The 25,489-nt window shown below is 45.0% G+C and overlaps 1 protein-coding gene across 19 annotated transcripts in view; it reads left to right on the forward strand.

The window, feature by feature from the left end:
- Positions 1-25,489, forward strand: part of LOC118359044 (protein furry homolog-like) — a 94,965-nt gene that overhangs the window by 26,980 nt on the left and 42,496 nt on the right. For 16 of the 19 annotated variants that reach the window (XM_035737239.2, XM_035737238.2, XM_035737240.2 and 13 more), the window contains 5 exons: positions 17,849-18,051; positions 21,320-21,373; positions 22,659-22,798; positions 22,966-23,062; positions 23,814-23,893. In XM_035737239.2, the coding sequence (XP_035593132.1) occupies positions 17,932-18,051; positions 21,320-21,373; positions 22,659-22,798; positions 22,966-23,062; positions 23,814-23,893 (491 nt within the window). In that variant the 5' untranslated portion in view covers positions 17,849-17,931. Of the gene's footprint in view, positions 1-4,644; positions 5,301-17,848; positions 18,052-21,319; positions 21,374-22,658; positions 22,799-22,965; positions 23,063-23,813; positions 23,894-25,489 lie in introns of those variants that run through there. The other 3 variants (XM_035737236.2, XM_035737237.2, XM_035737241.2) reach the window with 2 other exon arrangements.

Below are 25,489 nucleotides of genomic sequence, written 5' to 3' on the forward strand. Positions count from 1 at the left end.
CCAGATATATACAGAATGGTGTCGTCTGCGTAGAGGTGGATCAGAGAATCACCAGAAGCAAGAGAGACATCATTGATATATACAGAGAAAAGAGTTGGCCTGAGAATTGGACCCTGTGGCACCCCATAGAGACTGCCAGAGGTCCGGACAACAAACAGGCCCTCCGATTTGACACACTGAACTCCATCTGAGAAGTAGTTGGTGAACCAGGCGAGGCAGTCATTTGAGAAACCAAGGCTATTGAGTCTGTCGATAAGAATGCGGTGATTGACAGAGTCGAAAGCCTTGGCCAGGTCGATGAAGACCGCTGCACAGTACTGTCTTATCAATGGCGGTTATGATATCGTTTAGAACCTTGGTCGTGGCTGAGGTGCACCCATGACCAGCTGGGAAACCAGATTGCATTGTGGAGAAGGTACGATGGGATTCTAAATGGTCGGTGATCTGTTTGTTAACTTCACTTTTGAAGATTTTAGAAAGGCAGTGCAGGATGGATATATGTCTATAACAGTTTGGGTCTAGAGTGTCTCACCCTTTGAAGAGGGGGATGACTGCGGCAGCTTTCCAATCTTTGGGGATCTCACACGATACGAGAGGTTGAACAGGCTAGTAATAGGGGCTGGAACAATTTCGGCGGATCATTTTAGAAAGAGAGTGTCCAGATTGCCTAGCCCAGCTGATTTGTAGGGATCCAGATTTTGCAGCTCTTTCACAACATCTGCTATCTGGATTTGGGTGAAGGAGAAATGGGGAGGTTTGGGCAAGTTGTTGCAGGGGGTGTAGAGCTGTTGGCCGGGGTAGGGGTAGCCAGATGGAAAGCATGGCCAACTGTAGAAAAATGCTTCTTGAAATTATCAGTTATTGTAGATTTATCAGTGGTGAGTGTTTCCTAGCCTCAGTGCAGTGGGCAGCTGTGAGGTGGTGCCCTTATTCTTCATGGTCTTTAATGTCCCAAAACCTTTTGGAATTAGTGCTACAGGATGCAAATTTCTGTTTGAAAAAGCTAGCCTTATCTTTCCTAATGGACTGTGTATATTGGTTCCTGACTTCTCTGAAATGTTGCTATTTGACGCTAATGCAGTACGCCACAGGATGTTTTTGTGCTGGTCAAGGGTAGTCATGTCTGGGAGTGAACCAAGGGCTATATCTGTTCTTAGTTCTACATTTTTTTGAATGGGGCGTGCTTATTTAAGATGTTGAGGAAAGCACTTTTAAAGAGCAACCAGGCATCATCTACTGATGGGATGAGGTCAATATCCTTCAAGGATACCCGGGCTAGGTTGATTAGAAAAGCCTGCTCGCTGATGTGTTTTAGGGAGCATTTGACAGTGATGAGGTTTGACCGCGGGCCCATTACGGACGCAGGCAATGAGGCAGTGATCGCTGAGATCATGGTTGAAGACCGTAGAGGTGTATTTAGAGGGTAAGTTGGTCAGGATGATATCTAAGCGGGTGCCCGTGGTTATGGATTATGGGTTGTACCTGGTAGATTCCTTGATAATTTGTGTGAGATTGAGGGCATCTCGTTTAGATTGTAGGATGGCAGGGGTGTTAAGAATATCCCAGTTTAGGTCACCTAACAGTACGAACTCTGAAGATAGATGGGGGGCAATCTATTCACATATGGTCCAGGGCACAGCTGGGGGCAGAAGGTGGTCTATAACAAGCGGCAACGGTGAGACGCTTGTTTCTGGAAAGGTGGATTTTTAGAAGAAGAAGCTCGACTTTTTGGGGCACAGACCTGGATAGTATGACAGAACTCTGCAGTAGATTACAGCTCCTATCAATTGTTGTTCTTTCCCCCCTACTTTGTGCAGAACACTGTGGACAGGAAATGTATCTTCCGTCCTCACTGTGGCCTTATAGGAGGAACTCCCCCTGCCCAGTAATGTCTGGAGCCAGTCAGGATGGCCAGCCACTGTCACTCCTCCCATTGGACGTCTGCCTCTACCTGACCTGCCATGGTCTTTTTCAATTGAGCTTTGAGCGCTAGTACAGATGGGCCTATATCATCAAAACAAATTGCTAAAATGCAGAGGTATGCATAGCTTTGTTCCATTGTTGACATTCTTGTTGGGGGCCCAGTGCTCTTTGATGATATCCTGTTCTGTTTTGGAAGAGTACTGTTTGATCTAACCTGAGAGAGCTGATACTGTTGTACTGCGTTCCTGAAGATATGAACAGTGTTTATTCTAAACAGTGCCATCTCTGATATGGGCTCCTGAGTGGCGCAGCGGTCTAAGGCACTGCATCTCAGTGCAGGAGGTGACATTACAGACCCTGGTTTGATTCCAGGCTGTATCACAACTGTGAACTTTACCAATGAGGCCCTTTATCTACTTCCCCACTGTCAAATGAGCATGCTGGCAGATACCCATAGACTTCCATTCAGTGCGATAATACTAGTTAGCATTGGCTCGCGAAACTACCTCTTAACTTCCTTGATACTGAACACAGAGACCTAAAAATGGTATCCACAAGTTCATATGACTCTGGGGAAGTAGACATTGCCAAAATCCAAAAGTATCCTTTTAAGGCTGGGAATTTCCAAGGACCTCGCAATATGATATTATCACTATACTTGGGTGCCTATGTATTGCGATTCGATATCATGGTTCTCTATGTATTGCGATTCGATATCATGGTTCTCTATGTATTGTGATTCGATGTTCCAAACTTGGGCCTATTGCTCACTATACCTGCTGCAAAGGGACGAGAGTGCATGAGAAAATGAGGTTTGATCAGTCATTGAATGAAAGTACTGAAAACGTGTTGGCTCATCATTGGCAAAAAAAAGAGTTAGAAGGAGGAATACTTTAATTTTTTGTGTAGGTACAGCCAAGTAGCACTAGCTACCGTTACTTAACTCTAGAAAAGCCTTGTTGGACCCCCACCTTTGGGCCAATGACATGCTTTTTGAATGTCAACATTTTTATAAATACATTTCATACACGCTATTGCAAAAATGAAGGTTTTTATGAAGGTCTTGAGTAACATTAGAATACGAAAGAAAATGTATCTCAAAGAACACAATAGCATTTTCATTTTATGTAGCAAGATTATGTCATGAACAAACCAAAAACCACAGCACCAAAATTCAAGTGTTGAAATCCATTAAAGGGATACTTTGGGATTTTGGCAATGAAGCCATTTATTTGACTCATGGATACAATTTTTAGGTCTCTGCATCCAGTATAGGTAGTTTCGCGAGCCAATGCTAACTGGTATTAGCACAATGACGAAGCCTACGGTATCTACTAGCATGCTAGCAGTTACCATAGACCTCCAGTCATTGTGTTAACGCTAGTTAAAGATTTCGCTAACGCTAGTTAACAACTTCAAATTGCGGTTGAGGAACATTGCTTCTGATAGAAAAACCGAGATGCAGCAGAGCTTAGTATGCTGGTGTTTAGACCGATGCCTCAGAATGGCACAGCCACATACGGTCAATCACCGACAGCAATGAACACACTACTCCCTCTCCTTTCTACTGTCTTTGTTTTAAATGGCTAAACTAATTCAGTACTGCTCCATCATAAGGCTCCTGACTGCCCAGTGACAATACTGCAGGGCGGGCAGGGTGTGACAATGCAGGTCTTTGTGGAGAGTTTGTTTACAATGCAGAGCCCTGCTTGGTTTTGCATAACTTGTTATGTTGTGAGAGACAGTCATGTGATGGTGAGAGCGACTGAGAAAGAGAGAAGTGGAGAGGTTGCGCTACAAACGGAGGAAAAATAGATATTTTGTTAGTGTTCATCTTGTATATCTGTTCTCGCTGAAGTGTTTTGTGAACCAAATGTAATACTGTGTATGACCACAAATCCGTTGTCATGTGGCTCTATTTCAGTCTGCAGCCAGGGTTTAAAAAGAGACACAAACACACAATGGGGTGTGTGTCGCCAACGATGTGTGTGTGTTTCTTTGTGTCTTGATGGCTGTTGCTGGACAAAAACTATGATGTAATCCTATGACTTCTATGGGTGTGTCAGTTTGTTGTTGACCCAAACGGATTAAGTATCCTTCTACCCAACATGCCATGCTCTGTGGATGAGGGCTGCAGCGTGCCATGTTCTGTGCCCCAGGCAGGTGTAAAGGTGAAACGCCCCAATATGGAATCTCATGGCCAGCAGCATACTCTAGGCTACTCTGTGTTGGTGTGTGTGAAATACAAAAAATGTTCCGCCTATAAAAATGTATTTAAAAAAAATAATTTCCTGTTTTTGTTGAAGTGCTGAATGGAGTTTGAATAGTGTTTTAATTTTGGTTTTATGCTGCTCTGATGTCCTCTGCCTCCCTCCATATTCTTTCCTCCAGCCCCCCCCCCGGCTTATTCAATCCCTCTTTCTCTTCCTCTTCCTCATACTGCAGTCGTGGATGACGCATCAGTACTACTGTGGGGAGAACAGGAAGTGTAGTTTTGATAGGCCAGCAGCGCTGGACCACAGCCAAGGAACACTCGCAGCATTTTGATGACATCACCTCTACCCCCCTCACCCAGCTATTGAAACTAACCCTCTAGAGGGGGAGAGAGAGTGCGTCAGCAAGCATCAGTGAGCGAACAAGAGCTAGTTGAGGAGGGGAGGGGTTGTCCGCAAGCGAATGGAGAGTGAGAGCGCGACGGGGGGAGGATAGCTGACAGTGCTAGCAGTAGCAAGCTTGGACTCGACACAGAGGAGAGAGAATATTGCTGTGCTCCGCCGAGACAAGAATATATATTTTTCTGCGTGCTGCTCCACTTCCCATTCCTCTCTCTAACATCGGGAGGAAAGTTGTTTGTTTTATTTATTTATTTTCCTACGGTATTCATTCACCTCCGTGTTGTCTGTGCTGGGAGCGTGGTAAGGGACTCTGGATTGGCTAGCGAGTGGACGTTTGGATGGAAATGCAGCTCTAAAGATCCTCACGCTCTCCTCTCTCCGTGCCTCTCTGGGTGGTTGTACTTTCCACTGAACCCAGCTTACCGCCTGACACTTCCCCATGGGCCTCTCTGCAAACAGCAGCTGACTGGTGTCTGTTCTGAAATTCACCATGAGTCCTATAACCAGCTCCTCTGGAGGGTAGAACTGGGCTCCTGTCTGTTAGGAGGAGAGGTGTGTGTGTGTGTGTGTGTGTGTTTTGGGGGAGAGGAAGTGTGTATTTGTGGGCCAGCGAAGTTGGAGTTTCCGGTCTGTGTTTTGGAGGATAACGTTAACAAGACTGGTCTTTGGTAACAGCCCTCGCTGGCGTCATGCTGAGCCTGCAGGATTCGCTCTTCTTTGAGATCAGTATCAAGTCTCTGCTCAAGTCGTGGAGCGGCAGCTGTGAGTACCCTCGTCACAGAGCCCGTCACAAGCGCACACCCAACGTTTACATACCATACCTAGCAAATGACACGCTCATCCATCTATATCACACGCTTACGTGGAACACAGCCATTAAGACTGCTTATTCTCTTGGACATTTGCACCATGGTTTAATCCGAGCAGAAAGGGGGAGCGGGGGATCTAGGCGGTAGACAGATGGGGAGATGTTTGGTCCAGCTGTGCCCGGTCTAGTTTGGTCTGTGTGCGGGTAGGAGATGATTGAGTGTCGTCGTCGTCCCCCCCCCCTCTCTCATCCTGACCTCTCTACTGGTTGGCTGCTCTTTATTCCTCGGGGCCTGTTGCCCTGATGAGCATCTGCAGATACAGACTCCGATTACAGGCGCACACAGACGGGAAGTCCTCTCCCCTGAGTGTCTCCGTGAGGGCGCCAGGTGCTTGTTGTGTGGGTAAATGTGTCTGCACGAGCTCTCTCTTTTGCTCTCTGTCGTCTGTCTGTCCGGGTCTCTCCCTCTCTGTCATCCTTTGGGATGGCTAATGTTTCCTCATTGATCCGTCTTCTCGTTCACTCCCATTAGTCGAATGGTATACAGATCACATTGGAGGGCCTGTGCACCATCCTATTGACCTTACCCATGGTCCTCATCTCTACTGGAAAGTTAATTCCAGTAAGGGTCACTACTGAAGCTGTGCTTGTTTGCCTCCCCTCAGTGCCTTTGATTATCAATAAATACGCCAGTGTGAATATTGGTCACGTCACTTTTCTTGAGCAGTGACCCATTAGACTATGACTAAGCCTATTCTGGCTTCGTCTCATTTTAATATTTCCTCAAGACCTAAGTGGCCCAGTTTTTAATTTATTTGATTTTTTAAAAATAATTTTGATAACCGTTTTCTGATCAAATGATCATCTGTACTGTGTTCGTTAGCTTTGAGGAACTTCGCCCGTACTGAGAGTGTGACTCAATTGCAGAGCCTCCGGAGGCCAAATCAAGCTCTGTACCGCATCGCGGTGCGCCTCCCAAATGTTGTCACAATGCAGAGGGCTCCGTAAAGCTCTGCGTTGACATGATTTAGTTGACGGTAGGTGGGGAGTGGTGGTACGTCCTGTATCAACACAAACTCACTTCCTTCACAACAGCTCTGCGAAGCATGCATGCCCTGATCTCTGCGGAGGCCGAATCGCAGTACATCAAATCAAATGTTATTGGTGTCACACATATTCAGCAGGTGTTATATGCGGCCAATGGAGACACTGGATTAACCATAAATCTCCTTTTAATGTGGCGCAAGCACAATGAGCGGTGCTTTATTTTCTGTTGTCAAACTGCTACTAGAACCCGAATTGTAAACCAGACTAAACGGTAATATGAAACTAACAGTCTGTTATTCAGTCTGTTACAGGAGCTAGCTGGCACCTCGTAATGGCTCAGTAGAAATGCAAGGTGACCGTTGGATAAACATGTTGTTTCCTAATGAATGCCCCTTCACCCCTCCGTCCCCCCTCTGTGTTGGCTGCCAACTCTCCATTGTGCCTCTCACTTAGAACAATGACGAGTAAGGCTTAGTTTCAGCAACTGTCACTATGCCACCCTGCCAAAACGCTTTTCTCCCGCTCTCTCCCGCTTTCCTTCTGTTTCCCCCTATATTTAATGTCCCAGGATGTGTCCTGTCCTCAGTTCAGCCTGTCCTCAGTCACAAGTGTTCAGCCTAAACACTCATAACAAGGTGACTCTGATCATCATGCTCGGCAGTGAACGGACAGGTGTGTAATCACGCCTTAGTACAGATAACCCTGCTATCAGTCTGCTTGTTACACCAGGGTTATCCACGTCCCCTTTTAAACACTGGGAATGCATTTCACTTTTCTACATTGCATGTGTGATCTGAGTAATACAGTGTTGTCTCTGAATTGACTATGGGATTATTTGGACCTAAAGGAGGCCAGTCCAAACGCATTGGAATCTGGACGTGTCCAGACACATTTCTAGAATAGCGCTTCAGTACTACAACAGTGTTCTGTATGTGCAAACACATACACATAGTGTGTGTTCGATTATCCCTGGTTGTCCTGGGAGCGGAAGTGAGGGCCTTGGGCAGGGCTCTATTTTTAAAGTGACAAGGTGAAGTCGCTGGCTCTAATACTTGTATAATCCCGCTGGGCGCTCTTTTTAATTGCAGGTCTCACAGTGGACCTCTGGCACGCTTTGCATGATGAGCATGGAGCATGTGTGGCCTGGTTCATCTCCACTCAACACAGTAGCTACTAGACTAGCTCTGGCTGGAGGGCTTGATCTGCAAGAGTAATCACTATTATTAGTCTTGTAGATACTTACCATTCGGAGTCCTCTTCTCTCTAGAACGTCCTCTTCTTGGAAAGATCACAAAGCGCTCTGACGGGCTTGGTCATTTACTTGCCATCACAAGGTCATACTATGCGTTTGCATTCAGCGATTTGAATGTGAAATGGGGTGTTAGGCGAGTCAGTACTGTAGTAAATCAGTATAATGACAGGCCAGACAGCAAGTGGAAGCAGCTCACAGGTTTATGGAGTGTTTGTGAACATGTGCAATCGGGTCAGTTGGGAGAGGGAGGGAGGGAGGTGTTGCACGTCACAAGTGAGCGAGGCAGAGACTTGGCCAGGGAAAGGAATTGGATGGTTTGCATTTTTTCTTCACTCTGTTGTTGAGTGGAAAAGTACAAACAATGTTGGGTTTCTCATTTCTGTGAGCCAGGCAGTCAGCAGCCCAGCCGGCCCGGGACAGAGGGGGACGGGGGTAGGAAGGGGGTGAGAAAGAAGGGGAGAGGGACTGGGAAGGAGTCGGAGAGGGAAGAGGGTAGCAGAGGGGGTGAGAGGGAAAGAGAGCTAGAGAGCTAGAGCGAGGGGACTGAGGGAGAGCTAGAGCGAGGGGACTGAGGGAGAGCTAGAGCGAGGGGACTGAGGGAGAGCTAGAGCGAGGGGACTGAGGGAGAGCTAGAGCGAGGGGACTGAGGGAGAGCTAGAGCGAGGGGACTGAGGGAGAGCTAGAGCGAGGGGACTGAGGGAGAGCTAGAGCGAGGGGACTGAGGGAGAGCTAGAGCGAGGGGACTTGAGGGAGAGCTAGAGCGAGGGGACTTGAGGGAGAGCTAGAGCGAGGCATGGGACTGAGGGAGAGCTAGAGCGAGGGGACTGAGGGAGAGCTAGAGCGAGGGGACTGAGGGAGAGCTAGAGCGAGGGGACTTGAGGGAGAGCTAGAGCGAGGGGACTTGAGGGAGAGCTAGAGCGAGGCATGGGACTGAGGGAGAGCTAGAGCGAGGCATGGGACGGAGGGAGAGCTAGAGCGAGGCATGGGACTGAGGGAGAGCTAGAGCGAGGCATGGGACTGAGGGAGAGCTAGAGCGAGGCATGGGACGGAGGGAGAGCTAGAGCGAGGGAGGGGACGGAGGGAGAGCTAGAGCGAGGGAGGGGACGGAGGGAGAGCTAGAGCGAGGCAGGGGACGGAGAGGGAGGGGGATGGGGTGAGGGGGGTGAGGGTAAGGGTATGAGGTGAGGGGGGTGAGGGTAAGGGTATGAGCAGGGGAAGTGAGGGAGAGGAAGGGAGCAAGGAGGGGGAGTGGTGTAGCGCGGAAGGGAGAGGAGAGGGAGGTGGGGTGAGGGAGAGAGGTGGGGTAAGAGGGAGAGAGTGGGGAGGGACGGAGGGTGAGAGCGAGGGGACAGAGGGAGAGAGAGCGCGAGGGGACTGAGGGGAGGGGGGGATGGGGAGAGGTGGCTGGGTAAGGGAATGAGGTGAGGGTGAGGGAACGGTATGGTAGAGGTAAGGGAATGAGGAGAGGAGGGAGGGGGGGACACTGGAAAAGGGCAGGAGGGTGGGGACTGGAAAAGGGCAAGGGGAGGAGGAAAAGGGAGTCTGAGAGCACAGGCCTGTAGTGAGCTGGCTATGTGACGTCATCAGGGGAGAAAGAGGGTGTTGGTGTGGAGCACAGTAAACAAAGTGGGACTGTTTCAAAGGCTCTCTTTGCTGCAGAACAACATTTGAACTACTCTCAGCTGACACTCCCCAATTTTGTTCCCCCATTAACCCAAACACTGTCCCTGACTCCCCGAGCTCTTTTACATAAAGCAGCATGACTGTGCTGCGATTCTGCTGCAGCTGCTGAACCAACCGGAAATGTCCGATTTATGTTAAGTCTGCAAGTAAGGGTGCCACCTTCAGCTTTTTGTGACTGCGGCTCAATACAGTAACAGTAGACTAACTTGTGTGGCTGCTGATAAAAATACAAAAAATAATTTGAAAAAATGGAAGGGCTGTAATGCTCCCCAACACTAATGTATAGGCTAAAGCCACCCAACTCTGAAACGCAAAAGATTCTGTTAGGTCCCATTCATGTAACCTATGAGTTAAACTGTGTGTTTGTTTGTTCAGTAGGGTTTGAATGGGGGAGTTGCTGGGTGTGAACATGTTTCCTTCTCTTCTGAAAAACTAATTAATTTTTACTGTGTGCTGGTTCACTTCTTACTATTGTTTTGAAGTTTGGGCAACACACCAGTGTTCCCATGGTAATCAGGAAGAAACAGTGAGGCGTTTCCTTGGAGGGAGGTTGGGAGTCAGCTGACCATTGTCCATCCGTCCCAGAGTCCCCTCTGTCCTGGCAGGCAGACTGTGTCCAAGTACAGCAGCAGGGCCCCTCTGTTGGTTGCTGTGTCTATAAATTAGAGGTCGACCGATTTTTATGATTTTTCAACGCCGATACCGATTTATTGGAGGACCAAAAAAAGCAGATGCCGATTTTTATTTATTTATTTGTAATATTGACAATTACAACAATACTGAATGAACACTTATTTGAACTTAATATAATACATCAATAAAATCTATTTAGCCTCAAATAAATAATGAAACCTGTTCAATTTGGTTTAAATAATGCAAAAAGAGTGTTGGAGAAGAAAGTAAAAGTGCAATATGTGCCATGTAAGAACCTAACGTTTTAAGTTCCTTGCTCAGAACATGAGAACATATGAAAGCTGGTGGTTCCTTTTAACATGAGTCTTCAATATTCCAAGGTAAGAAGTTTTAGGGTGTAGGTATTATAGGACTACTTCTCTCTATACCATTTGTATTTCATTAACCTTCATTAACCATTTGATGTTCTTATAGACACTTTAGTATTGCCAGTGTAAAAGTAATAGCTTCCATCCCTCTCCTCACTCCTACCTGGGCTCGAACCAGGAACACATCGACAACAGCCACCCTCGAAACAGCGTTACCCATGCAGAGCAAGGAGAACAACCACTCCAAGTCTCAGAGCGAGTGACATTTGAAACGCTATTAGCGTGCACCCAGCTAACTAGCTAGCCTTTTCACATCGGTTACACCAGCCTAATCTCGGGAGTTGATAGGCTTGAAGTCATAAACAGCTCAATGCTTGAAGCACAGCGACGAGCTGCTGGCAAAATGCACGAAAGTGCTGTTTGAATGAATGCTTACGAGTCTGCTGGTGCCTACCACCGCTCAGACTGCTCTATCAAATCATAGACTTAGTTATAACATAATAACACACAGAAATCGTTCCGTATTTTATCTAACAGGTTGCATCCATAAGTCTAAATTTTCCTGTTACATTGCACAACCTTCAATGTTATGTCATAATTACGTAAAATTCTGGCAAATTAGTTTGCAATGAGCCAGGTGGCCCAAGCTGTTGCATATACCCTGACTCTACGTGCAATGAACGCAAGAGAAGTGACACAATTTCACCTGGTTAATATTGCCTGCTAACCTGGATTTATTTTAGCTAAATATGCAGGTTTAAAAAAATATATATACTTCTGTGTAATGATTTTAAGAAAGGCATTGATGTTTATGGTTAGGTACACATTGGAGCAACAGCAGTCCTTTTTCACGAATATGCACCGCATCAATTATATGCAACGCAGGACACGCTAGATAAACTAGTAATCTCATCAACCATGTGTAGTTAACAAGTGATTATGATTGATTGATTGTTTTTTTATAAGATAAGTTTAATGCTAGCTTGCAACTTACCTTGGCTTACTGCATTCGCGTAACAGGCAGGCTCCTCGTCGAGTGCAATGTAATCAGGTGGTTAGAGCGTTGGACTAGTTAACTGTAAGGTTGCAAGATTGAATCCCTGAGCTGACAAGGTAAAAATCTGTCGTCCTGCCCCTGAACAAGGCAGTTAACCCACCATTCCTAGTCCATCATTGTAAATAAGAATGTGTTCTTAACTGACTTGACTAGTAAAACAAAGATTAAATAAAGGTGTAAAAAATAAATGTAAAAATCGGCCAAATCGGTGTCCACAAATACCGATTTCCGATTTGTTATTAAAACTAATTATTTGGCCATTCCGATTAATCGGTCGACCTCTACTATAAATGTCAGAAAAGCTTTCTTTCCCTTCAGCTTGGGCAGTGCGTATGCAACCACCCTGTGTGTTAAAGGTTGACTGTGTTTGATAGAAGTAGTCCTGGATGTGTGTGTGTGTGTGGTTCTGTATAGTTTGGCAGACAGTAGACGATTTTGTGCTTGAATAATGTGGTTCCTGCCCCTTGTAGAAGTACAGACATGTACAAATGAACTCATGCCCAAGTATGCCCCCAACGCAGCTAAAGCACACCTGCATTGTTTGCTGTTTGGGGTTTTAGGCTGGGTTTCTGTATAGCACTTTGAGATATCAGCTGATGTACGAAGGGCTATATAAATACATTTGATTTGATTTGATGTGTTTTCACCTGTTTCTAGAGAAACCAACAGGCTGGAACAGCACACAGATCAAATGAAGGCTTAACTGACACACACACACACACACACACACACGGTGGCTATTGGCTATATTTAGTATTAAAATGTGTGCACGTACCAACCAGTGTTTCCATTAGGAAAATATGACTCTGATTTTAATTTCCTGGACCTATATGCATTGGGTACATAAACCATTAGGGGCGTCCACATACAGTGCTCAGAATGACACAGATCACATTTATATTATGGTCATTTATCTTAACAGAACATGCAACTTGTGTAATGAAGCAGCCAATAAAACATCATTTTCAAACATGTGCAAAAATGCTATTTTGTAGGAAAGCACAATTCTAAACAAGTCCCTTGATAGAGGTTCCATATGTGACTGAGATCTGAAGATGCAACAACGAGGATGGGTTGCTAACATGACTAGGATGGTGCCTTTGGCTTCTGGGCAATGAAAGAAATTGATATGCAAACCAATAGAAGAGGTGAGAAATTGCATAGTGGTGGATCCAATTGGGAAGTAAATGGAAATACATTTTCCAAAATTATAAAATGACTCATGTGTATGCAGAAATAAATTAAATAATTCAAATACCTCACCAGAAAGCATGACTTAGCCTAGGGTTGCACATTTTGAGGAATATTCAGAGGTGGAAACTTTCCATGGGAATTAACAGAAATGTATGCAAATTAATATTAATACCATTTAAATGTACCGGTAGATGTTTTTTTTGCATTGGATGTATTTACCATATATAGATAAACATAAACATTTGACCTTATAAGTAGGCATAGCTGCAAATGATTAAATCCTAGAAATGAGTTGACTCTTCACATGGGATGATTTCACTGAACAATAAAATAAATGGAATATTAAATTATCCATCGCATCTCCCCAAAAACATTTTGAACATGCATCAGTAAAATGATATTCTAGAAACTAAAGCTTTTGTTGTCTTCCTCTCAGGCTTCCATGTCTTCTCCCTGGACCTCCTCAATGTCCACCTCTTGAACATCAGACTCTGAGTTCTCATCTTCACTGCCACTTTCCAAACTTGTTGAGGATGGCTCATTGTCAGGCACCAATTTTTTAAAACCTTGTATTGGTGTGTGTGTGTGTGTGTGTGTGTGTGTGTGTGTGTGTGTTCCCAAACAAGGACCAGTTGCGCTCTGAGGAGCCTGATGTTGGTGGGATTTGGAGGAGGATGATGATGGCAAAAGGGGAAAGAGCCTCAGATCCACAGTCCCTTCCACCAGGTGGCTGATGAGATATGTTGGCACGACTGCCATAATGCATTTTCATCCCAAAGCCCTTGCTTGGAAGTGTACTTCGCCAGACTGCCAAGAACCTTGCCCTCATCCAGGCCAAGGTGGCGAGACACAGTAGTAATGACACCATAGGCCTTGTTGATCTCTGCACCAGACAGGATACTCTTGCCAGCATACTTGGGGTCCAACATATACGCTGCGGCGTGTATGGGCTTCAGGCAGAAGTCTTCACGCTTTTTGATGTATTTCTTTACTGCAGTTTCCTCTGCTTGGAGAAACAGTGAAGTGGGCAGGGCACTACACATTTCTTCTCTTACATCTGCAAGCAGAGTCTGAACAGCAGACAGGATGGCATTGTCTCCCACAATCCGTGCAATGGCTCCTGCTATAGGTTTCAGGAGTTTCAGGCTGCTCACCACTCTCTCCCAAAATCCATCATCCAGGAGGAAATGGTTCGGTATGTGAAGGGTCATCAAGTTATAGCAGCAATCTACCTCACCAAGCAAAGTGAGAAGAATTAGAGCACCACATTGAAGCTTCCCAGCAACACAGGTTGTCCCCACATCCCCCATCAAGAGGATCCACCATCTTCAATGTGGTGCTCATCCAGAAAATGAGTAGATAAAGCATGTCTGGTTGGAGGGGTGTATGCTGGGCGAAGAACATTCAGAAATCTCTTCCAATACATATTGCCTGTGAGCAACAGAGGTGAACCAGCTCAAGCAAGACATTCATCAGCATTTCTCTGACTATTTTCCTCCATTGATTAAAAAAAACTTCTGATTCCAGGAGGACCATTAGCTGTTGCTGTCATTTTCACCTCGAATAGAAGTAGAGGGACTTTTGTCATCGGTTGCTTGTTGTGAGTGCTGAGGGAACTTTATAAACTTGGCCAGATGATTCTGCATCTTTGTTGCATTCTTCACATATGATTTGGCACAGTATTTGTAACTGTACACAGCTTTTCCTTCTACATTAGCTGCAGTGAAATGTCTTCACACATCAGATAGGGCCCGTGGCATTTTCCTGTAAAGAGTAGAAAAAAATATTTAAAAAAATAAATAAAACAGAATACAATTCCATGTACAGCTAAATAGTTAAGCAGTTAGATTAAACAACTGATTTTGTAAGATGTTTTAAAATGAAACATGTATGGAAACAGGTTAATTAACACTCCTCAGTTAGCAGGCTTAAGCAAGCTAAAACCAACATGTTAGCAAACCCTAACTAGCAGAAATGAACAAGTTAGAAATGATTTAAACACACTTTGCTGTAGGCTACTATTTAGTAGTTAGTAATCAAACCAGTATTGTAATCAAACTTACCAGAAAGCGTTTAGTCCTTGACTCAGACAGTGTAGTAGTGTGGACTCAATAGCATCTCATTAGGGTGCAAGATCTTGAGAATCGGCTGTACATGTGATGGAGGAGTGCACTGTACATGCTGAGGGTTGCACTTCCATTTGAATTGGGGATAGTTTAACCAAAATATGCCGCAAGACCTAGAACTGCCTTATGTGTATCCCACAAAAGAAGTTTCACTGTTATAAGCTAACTTTTTTTGATTAATTTAAGCAAAATTTCCCAAATTCCAGGGCTTAACTTCCCACGGAAAATTTCCAGAAGAAGTATTTGGTTTGTTTCAAATCACAGGCACGTAGGCCTATGCCTATTTGGGCAGCGCACTTGGCAATAGGCCTAGCTGATTATTGAGTTGCGTCTGTCAGTGAAATGCATCTAAAATATGTGTGAAGATAATGTGGCTTTTTGTATAATTAAAAATGTTGAGACAAGAAGGGCAGGGGTGTGTGGCGAAGATATAGACAAGTTAATCTCTAGATTGGCTGAGCTGTCTCCTGCCAATTCTTGCGCACTCATTGTTTCATTGTGTGAATGTTTTGCTCTTTTGATTAATTTATTTTTATTCACCATTTACATATGACACCAGTATTACATGTACTGTTAATCCCTGTCATTTGGTTACATACATTTCTGTTAATTCATGTATTAATTCGTCATTTTTAGCGTTCTCATTCTTGGAGTGGAAACATTGTTTGCGTAGTCCACAACCTGCTACACTTGTGAAACAAGTTTTGGTTTACTTCATAACCATCATTTTAAGAGATTTGTCTATTTGTTGATTGCTAACATTGAGCACTTCAAAGAAAAGACTATAAGAAAATCTGTTTTTTCTGGCCTGCTGCATAGAAATGTAGGAAAGTGTTTTTTACATCCATTACAAATTATAGTACATCTTTACAAATTATAATATATTAACTGTAGTTCCTCACATTAAACTATTTTACAACAATCTCCCCCTAGATAATCACCAATCCTCAGTGTGTGTGTGTGTGTGTGTGAAAGAGCAATGGCAATTATAGTTGCCAATGCAACTACTGCTGCATTGGCCTGTAGACTTGAGTTCCATGTGCTCATTTCTTTAGCTGCCGATGAATCACGGCATATCAATATGGCAAAGGGTTTGGTATTCTCGCATTAGTTGACTCTTTTTAATCATTTTAATTCATATTGTTATGATAAATGAGCATATGAAAATCATAACTTGGCATGCAGAACAGTAGAAATGGTAGGATAAATTGTAAACCATTCCCTACCTTTAAACTCACTCCTATGAAGTCTTTATTCAAGCGTTTCACTACACCCGCAATGACATCTGCTAAATAGATCTATATGATCAATAAAATTTGAATGATAAAATCATTGCCTCTACATTTCCATGTTCAGATTGTGCCTATAGGCTACTTTGTAGCAAGGTACGACATGCCTCGTAATATGAAATAAAACGTTTTAGGTTTCAAACGAATGAAGCATTTCTTAAATGCATACTGCCTCCAGCTCACATTGTAAAGTGGTTGGTGACTCGCTTGATAGCCTGTTTGCCTGCAATTGAATGGTGAATGGGAGGCGCACTTCAAATTCCAGTTGAGAAACAAAACTAATTTTAACATTGCATTTAGCATTGTTGCGCAATGACAGGGTTTATAAAAGCAGATACATTTTTTTTCCCTCCAGTGGCAACCATCCGAGGAGCTGCAGGAGAAATCCAGCTGGATGCTGTGTGTGTCTGATAGTCATTGTGTATCTTATTTCTCCAACAACTAACAAAAATACACAGGCAAGAAAAAATGTATTCCACTAAATGATGCACATTTTTACCTATAGACCGATAAGTATGACTGTCAAATGTATTTACTTCGACTGGTATTTCCATGAATGAATAAAAAGCATTATATTGCAATGGGATTTTTTTGTGGTTCCATGTCATTTTTGTCCGGCAGGTTTATCGGCCTTTCACTTTGTTGATTTAAAGGAAACCCTGGTACCAACCAGCCCTCACATAAGGGGGGCACATTCACACACACTCCTCTCTGTGAGTTTAGTTTCCATCCTGACCCCTCTAGGAACGTGTTACAGGAAGCTTGTCTAAATATTGAACGCTTCTGTGCACAGTTTGTGTGAAGTTTTTCACTCTAATCTGCTGGGTTCTTTGATATTCCTATTTACATAACTGTGTTTGTGCAATGGGGCAGGGAGGGTGAATCTGCATCTGTTTTAACTTCTCATGCGCTAACACGGAGTATACTAAACATTAAGAACAAGAGACCTGACCAGGTGAAAGCTATGATCTCTTGTTGATGTCACTTGTTAAATCCACTTCAATCATTGTAGATGAAGGGAAGGAGACAGGTTAAAGAATGATTTTAAGCTTTGAGACAATTGAGACATGGATTGTGTATGTCTGCCATTCAGAGGGTGAATGGGCAAGACAAAATATTGAAGTGCCCCTGAACAGGGTATGGTAGCAGGTGCCAGGCACTCTGGTTTGTGTCAAGAACTGCAACCCTGACGTGTTTCACCTCCAACAGTTTCCCGTGTGTATCAAAAATGGTCCACCACCCAAAGAACATCCAGCTAACTTGACACAACTGTGGGAAGCATTGGAGTCAACATGGGCCAGCATCCCTGTGGAAGGCTTTCGACACCTTGTAGAGTCCACGTCATGACAAATTGAGGCTGTTCTGAGTGCAAAGGGGGCGCAACTCAATATTAGGAAGGCCTTATTCATGTTTTGTACACTCCGTGTATATCGTTGCGCTTAGTTGGTCAACTCATTTGGGTTTGATTCGGTGTAGTCCAGTGAGGCCAGAGACCAATGCTACATCCCTTTTACCCAACATTGAATGTGTGCTGTCCTCATAGCCTGCAGTTAGTTGGGTGATGGTAAACTTTTCTAGTGAAATCAAGCAACCAATAGGTTATAGGCTAATCAAATGTGTAGATTTTTTTGTTGTCTTCCACTGAGCACCCACTGGCATACTAGCATAGCTCCTCTGTGTGTTTAGGTTGATTATTGAGGTTCGTTCTCTCTTTCATCTCTCCACTGCTCTCTCTCTCTCTGTTTGGATTATAGCTGACTCCTGACCTCCAGTCATGTGATGGTGTTCAGAATCACTGCCTGCTCTCTCTACGCAGTGTCTCTGACCTGTCCCCTCTCTCTCTCTCCCTGCAGCCTCGGCCCCAGTCAGCAGTGTGAGTAGACGCCGCGCCCCCTCCGTGGCCCCCCTGTCGTGGGAGAAGCGAACCGCCGCCGCCATGTCGAGCATCACCATCGACCCCGAGCTCAAGCCCGGGGAGTTTGTCATCAAGAGCCTGTTGGCTGAGTTTGCTGTGCTGGCTGAGAAGAAGATTGAGGTGGTGATGGCTGAACCGCTGGTGAGTTGCTGTGATCTGAGAGCCAGGAAGTAAGGCCACATTTCAAATCAACCCCTAGCCCTGAATCCTAGGCACTTGTCTGAAAGAATTGGATAGGTGAAGCAATAAAAAAGTATTCATTTATTTGACCCCTTTTGTCCCCAATTTTCGTGATATCCAATTTTAGTTAGTCTTGTCCCATCGCTGCAACTCCCTTACGGACACGGCAGAGGCAACGGTCAAGAGCCATGCGTCCTCCGAAACACGACCTTGCCAAGCTGCACTGCTTCTTGACACTGCTCGCTTAACCTGGAAGCCAGCCGCACCAATGTGTCAGAGGAAACATTGTCCAGCTAGCGACTGAAGTCAGCTTGCAGGTGCCAAGCCCGCCACCAGTCGCTAGAGCACGATGGGACAAGGAAATCCCGGCAGGCCAAACCCTCCCCTAACCCGGATGATGCTGGGCCAATGGTGCGCCGCCTCATGGGTCTCCCGGTCACAGCGGCTGTGAGACGGCCTGGGATCGAACCCGGGTCTGCAGTGACTCCTCAAGTAATGCAGTGCTTTAGACCGCTGCTCCACATTGCAATGTGCTTTTACCTTTCAGATCTACATAGGCTAGCCACTACAAATAGGGGAACTAACTGTTTATTTGGAATTAAGCAAAAAGTTTAAGGCTATTCTCACTAGCCGTTAATCAGGCCGTGTCCTTAGTTCCTGCTACAGAGCAGTACTTGGCTAAGGGCCAAAGAGGTTAAATGTCATTTTTCTAGTGACTGCTTAATGTTCAGTCTGTAAACAGACACATCCTTAAACTTTGAGGGGTTTATGTGTGTGATTTCTTCCTCTGTGTGTGTGAATGTCTAGAGTGTGAGAAATGAGGCACATTCCAATGTGCTTTCCCAGAATTGGAGCAATAACATTTTTCTAGGAATCTAGAGCTTTTTCTACCCAGATATCGAGACTCCGTGGGAGGCGTAATCCCATGCCTTAGCTAGGGGCTGGGAGGGTGTGTGTGTGTGTGTGTGTGTGTGTGTGTGTGTGTGTGTGTGTGTGTGTGTGTGTGTGTGTGTGTGGGACACTCGACTGTTCTCTCCATTTAGCTCTTTTCATCTCTATTCATTTACCCGAGTGCTTCCCTCGTTCTGCTGCCATCCCCTCTCTCTCACCCCTTCATTCTCTCTCCCCCTTGTCCCTGGCTGGTGTGTTTGTCCAGTGGTCAGCTGGTAAATAGACTCCTGACTGTCTACTCAGGGGCTGCTAGGCTGGTAATGACCCCAGGCTGATGGCAGAGCTCGTTCACTGTCAATTGCTATACTCTATATACACACAGACTGTGTGTGTACAGTGAGGCAAAAAAGTATTTAGTCAGCCACCAATTGTGCAAGTTCTGCCACTTAAAATGATGAGGCCTGTAATTTTCATCATAGGTACACTTCAACTATGACAGAGAAAATAAGGGGGAAAAATCCAGAAAATCACATTGTAGGATTTTTAATGAATTTATTTGCAAATTATGGTGGAAAATATGTATTTGGTCACCTTCAAACAAGCAAGATTTCTTGCTCTCACAGACCTGTAACAACTTCTTTAAGAGGCTCGTCTGTCCTCCACTCGTTACCTGTATTAATGGCACCTGTTTGAACTTGTTATCAGTATAAAAGACACCTGTCCACAACCTCAAACAGTCACACTCCAAACTCCACTATGGCCAAGACCAAAGAGCTGTCAAAGGACACCAGAAACAAAATTGTAGACCTGCACCAGGCTGGGAAGACTGAATCTGCAATAGGTAAGCAGCTTGGTTTGAAGAAATCAACTCTGGGAGCAATTATTAGGAAATGGAAGACATACAAGACCACTGATAATCTCCCTCGATCTGGGGCTCCACGCAAAATCTCACCCCGTGGGGTCAAAATTATCACAAGAACGGTGAGCAAAAATCCCAGAACCACACAGGGGGACCTAGTGAATGACCTGCAGAGAGCTGGGACCAAAGTAACAAAGCCTACCATCAGTAACACACTACGGCGCCAGGGACTCAAATCCTGCAGTACCAGACGTGTCCCCCTGCTTAAGCCAGTACATGTCCAGGCCCGTCTGAAGTTTGCTAGAGAGCATTTGGATGATCCAGAAGATTGGGAGAATGTCATATGGTCAGATGAAACCAAAATATAACTTCTTGGTAAAAACTCAACTTGTCGTGTTTGGAGGACAAAGAATGCCGAGTTGCATCCAAAGAACATCATACCTACTGTGAAGCATGGGGGTGGAAACATCAAGCTTTGGGGCTGTTTTTCCGCAAAGGGACCAGAACGACTGATCCGTGTAAAGGAAAGAATGAATGGGGCCATGTATTGTGAGATTTTGAGTGAAAACCTCCTTCCATCAGCAAGGGCATTGAAGATGAAACGTGGCTGGGTCTTTCAGCATGACAATGATCCCAAACACACTGCCCGGGCAATGAAGGAGTGGCCTTCAGGTCCTGGAGTGGCCTAGCCAGTCTCCAGATCTCAACCCCATAGAACATTTTTGGAGGGAGTTGAAAGTCCGTGTTGCACAGCAACAGCCCCAAAACATCACTGCTCTCGAGGAGATCTGCATGGAGGAATGGGCCAAAATACCAGCAACGGTGTGTGGAAACGTTTGACCTCTTGTCATTGCCAACAAAAGGTGTATAACAAAGTATTGAGAAACTTTTGCTATTGACCAAATACTTATTTTCCACCATAATTTGCAAATAAATTCATAAAAAATCCTACAATGTGATTTTCTGGAGAGAAAAAATTCTGATTTTGTCTCTCATAGTTGAAGTGTACCTATGATGAAAATTACAGGCCTCTCATCATTTTAAGTGGGAGAACTTGCACAATTGGTGGCTGACTAAATACTTTTTTGCCCCACTGTATATATATTTTTTTCTTCCCAATTTCGTTGGTTCCAATTGTCCCATCGTTGCAAGTCCCGTATGGACTCGGGAGAGGCGACGGTCTAGAGCCGCGCGTCCTCCGAAACACGACCCAGCCAAGCCTCCCTGCTTCTTGACACAATGCCCGCTTCTTGACACAACGCCAGCTTAACCCGGAAGCCAGCCGCACCAATGTGTCGGAGGAAACACCGTACACCTGGCGACCTTGTCAGCACGCATTGTCTCATCTCCTGTTTCACCTGGCCCCACATCCAGGGGTCTGCTGGTATCAGTGACATAGGGGTCCTATTATGTTAGGAATCCATATTTGTCCTTTGCGAACTTGACTGACAGCCCTGTTTCTGTCTTTCTCTCCCTCAGGAGAAACTGTTGTCGCGATCCCTCCAAAGAGGGGAAGATGCGCAATTTGATCAGGTGAGTTTTAGTGTGTGTGTGTGTGTGTGTGTGTGTGTGTGTGTGTGTGCACATGCATTGTTACATAATCTATCCCTCTCCCATCCATACAGTAGTTGAATTCTCCAGCTCCACCCAATCAATCCCCACTCAGTGCCCCATGCATCCCTCATCTCCAACTGGTTCCTGCAGAACTCTGAACAATGGAGCTGCTGCGGAGTGCTTTGTTCAGCACAACACAAAGTCAATGAGGATATGGCGCTATAGATCCAGCTGCCTCCATTGTGACTGGGGGAGGGGGAGGAGAGTGGGCACAGAATCGCTGTGTCATCCTCCGCAGTAAATCAGTGTCGGGCGCTGGAGTGTGTCCGCCTGGCGCCTGGAGGCCTCAGAGAGCAGTTGCATAACTCTCCCTCCCAGCATCCATCATCCAGCACCCTCAGCACACTGCCCCTCACAGCATACACTGACATGCACTTAATTCAGGCACGCGCCATTCATTGTGCGGAAATGTACGATTACTCGGCCCAGCTGCATATTGCCTGACTGTGAACACTACACACTTGACATACCTAGGACTATGATTGCTCTGGTGCATGTTATAGAAGAACAACTGAGGATAATGTACCGTAAACCACATACATTTATTGCGAGCATTATGGCTCTATACCCCTACCATTTTTTTCTACCATGATGTTGATAAAATATCCATGGTCTGAGGTTGCAATTCACCCTCTGTTCGTTTAACATATTTGATCTGATGATCAAAGTGCTGAGGAGGTATTTCAGCCAGAGCCTGTTTGTTGGTCGGCCCTGACGTACTCGCTGTAGGGCCACTGCAGAGCCCTGTGCTGTGGCGGCTGCAGCGCCAGCTAGCCGCTCAATAGGATAGGACCTCACTGTGCTCGACACGTCAGCGAACACCGCACTCACAATCCCAGTCGATACATCCTGTTCTCTACTGTATGTCACCCAGTAATTACGTCATCTCCCCGCAATCCCTCTCCACTTCTCTCTTTCTAGACCCCCCACACTCTCCTGTATCCCTTTCCCTGCCTCCTCCTTTCTCCTCATCTCAACTTACAGTGGAGCCTTTTCTCTGTGGTGGTAGAATGGGCTGTCTACATAAAATATAGCGCCTCTGTCTGTGTGTAATGATGTGTGTAATATTGGCGATGAAGCTGTCTGTTCCCGTGAAGATGTTTGTATTTATGTATTTTACTTTTTTTGTTGTACATTCTCATCTGGTAAGCTATAATAACGTGTGTCGACTCTATTGTGAAGCGTCTGCGTGCTCTTCTCACAGTTAATAAGCTCTATGAGCTCCATAGCGGAACACTGTTTGCCCTCCCTGCTGCGCACACTGTTTGACTGGTACCGGCGGCAGAGTGGCACCGAGGATGAGTCGTATGAGTACAGGCCTCGCTCCAGCACCAAGTCCAAAGGGTACGATACTCCTGTTATCTGCTCATCCCTCTCTCCTGTCCTACCCTCACTTCCTGTTCCTGAACAATCAACCTGTTTCTGGTAAGCGTGTTTAGTGTTATTCAGTCTGTCATAACCCTCTCCCTCTCTCTCTCTCCCTCTCGATTTATCACCCTCCCTCCCCATAGGGATGAACAGCATCGGGATAAAGACTACCTATTGGAGCGGAGGGATTTAGCCATAGATTTCATTTTCTGTTTAGTTTCAGTAGAAGTTTTAAAACAGGTAAGTCCTGTTTAACTTTACTTCTGTTTGTTTGTCTGTGCTGTCAGTCCTCTCCCAGCGTCCCGAGTGGCGCAGCAGTCTAAGGCACTGCATCGCAGCGCTTGATGCGTCATTAGACCTGTGTTCGATCCCAGGCTGTGTCCCAACCGGCCGTGACCGGGAATTCCCATTGGGCGGTGCTGCAAAATTGGCCTGCGTCGTCCGGGTTAGGGGAGGGTTTGGCCGGGGGGGGCTTTACTTGGCTCATCGCTCTAACGACTCCTTGTGCCGGGCACCTCAAGCTGACTTCAGTCGTCCGTTGAGCGGTTAATCCTCCGACACATTGGTGCGCTGGTTTCCGGGTTGGGCGGGCGTTAGGAATCGCGATTTTGGCGCGTCATGTTTTGAAGGGCACATGACTCGACCTTCGCCTCTCCTTAGCCCGATGGGGAGTTGCAGTGATGAGACAAGATCGCTATTGTAGATCACGAAATTGGGGAGAAAAAAAGGGGGTATAAAAATGAGTCCTCTCCCTTAGTGTGGTCAATGCAATGTCAGCATACCGAGCTGTCATCCTAAACTACACCATCTAGACCGACAGCAGACTAATCCAAACCACACGCTTAGACCATCAACCAGCCCCCACTGAGCATAGAGCTTGGTTGTCCTTGGCTACAACAGGGAGGAGAATGAATGTTAGCAAAGAGAGAGGGAGACAGCATGAAGTATCAATGTGCCTATTATGACTGGTGATTTAATGTTTGCGTCACAGATTCCTCTTCATCCTGTGCCAGACGCTTTAGTACATGAAGTTCTGAACCTGGCATTCAAGCACTTTAAACACAAAGAGGGGTAAGTGTAAACGACACACACACACACACACACACACACACACACACACACACACACACATGCCAGACTTGGGATGACTCTAGTTTGAACTATCCTTTGTGATCAATTCAGGGGAACAAATAGTTACTTAGGAAGTGACTACAGCTATTTGAATACAGATCTGAGAAAGCAAGTACTTTTAAATATTTGAATACTGATCTCAGGAAGTGGTTGGTTAAAAAAAAATATATATATATTTTTAGAAACTATTGGATTGGCTGCCTTCAGCTCGTGGCAGGGCTGTATCTGGAACTGTATGTTGAGGATAGAAATGGAATGATTTGTGCAAACACAATCTCCTGTACTATTCCAGTATACCGGACTTTGATCTACACATATTTTATACTTTGATCTACAGAATACATTTCTATCGGACAATTCAGGAGATCTCCATTCTCCCGAATGTCCATTGCCCCAGGTTTACATTATCACGTCAAGCCAATTATATTTTGTGGAGGGAAGAATAAATTAAGTTGTGACGCTCAACTATTGTATGGCTCTTTCAACATGCCACTGAAAAGGTTAAATTAATTTGATGATACCTGAAAATACTGTAGAGTAATTCAAAGCCATTTGCAAACAGCAAGTTGAACCTCTTTGTCGAGCCGAGGGTAAGTGTTGTTTCAAGCACACACACAATACCATCTTTAAAGGGATAGTTTACTCGGAATACAGAGTAACGTGATTTCCCACCGAACTCTGCTGTAGTTGATTCAACAAGGCCGTTTTGGGATGTTTAGGTTCCTTCCGACACTTAATTGAAATATAGTTTATTACTGTGAGCATTCTCCTAAACGTTTAACATTAAACTGTTCTTGTGCCTGTGTAATAAAACTGTAATTACTTTTGGCGCAACATTTTTATGAGCGTGTTATATAATACTTTCGTAGTAGCATTTTAATTGCGCGGCAATTAAAGTTTTTGTAACTACTGTACACAAGGAAGTTCCACATGTTAATGTCACACACACAAGTACAGTGATATGCCTTTCTTGTAAGCGCTAATCCTACAAATGCAGTAATCAATAACAATGTAATACTAAAAGTAACAAGGTAGAACAAAAACACACGATATAGAAATAACACAAACCATACTATATACAGCATACTACTATATATGTGTATGCAGAGTCAGTTCCAGTACAATATATATATATACCGGATATATATATATATATACCGGATTGATAGAGGTGGATATGTATAGGGGTAAGGTGACTAGGCATCAGGATGTATGATAAATGATAGCAGCAGCTTATAGGGTGATTGATTGTGTGTGTGTAGAGTCAGTGTAGAAGTATGTGCATACTTGTGTGTGTCTTCGCAAATTGTGGAGTGGGCATTTTGTATGTGAGGAGTATCGGTGTGCGTAGTATGTAAGACCCTGTGAGTGTGCATGGAGACGGTGCAAAAATAAGAATAAATTACGAAGGTCAACTCCGATATTCTGTTAGACATTAAGCAGTCTTATGGCTATTGGATTGAAGCTGTTCAGGAGCCTGTTGGTGTCAGACTTGATGCACCGATGGCACTTGCTGTGCAGAAGCAGAGAGAACAG

Source organism: Oncorhynchus keta, chromosome 26, assembly GCF_023373465.1.
Source record: "Oncorhynchus keta strain PuntledgeMale-10-30-2019 chromosome 26, Oket_V2, whole genome shotgun sequence".
Classification (NCBI taxonomy): Eukaryota; Metazoa; Chordata; class Actinopteri; order Salmoniformes; family Salmonidae; genus Oncorhynchus; species Oncorhynchus keta.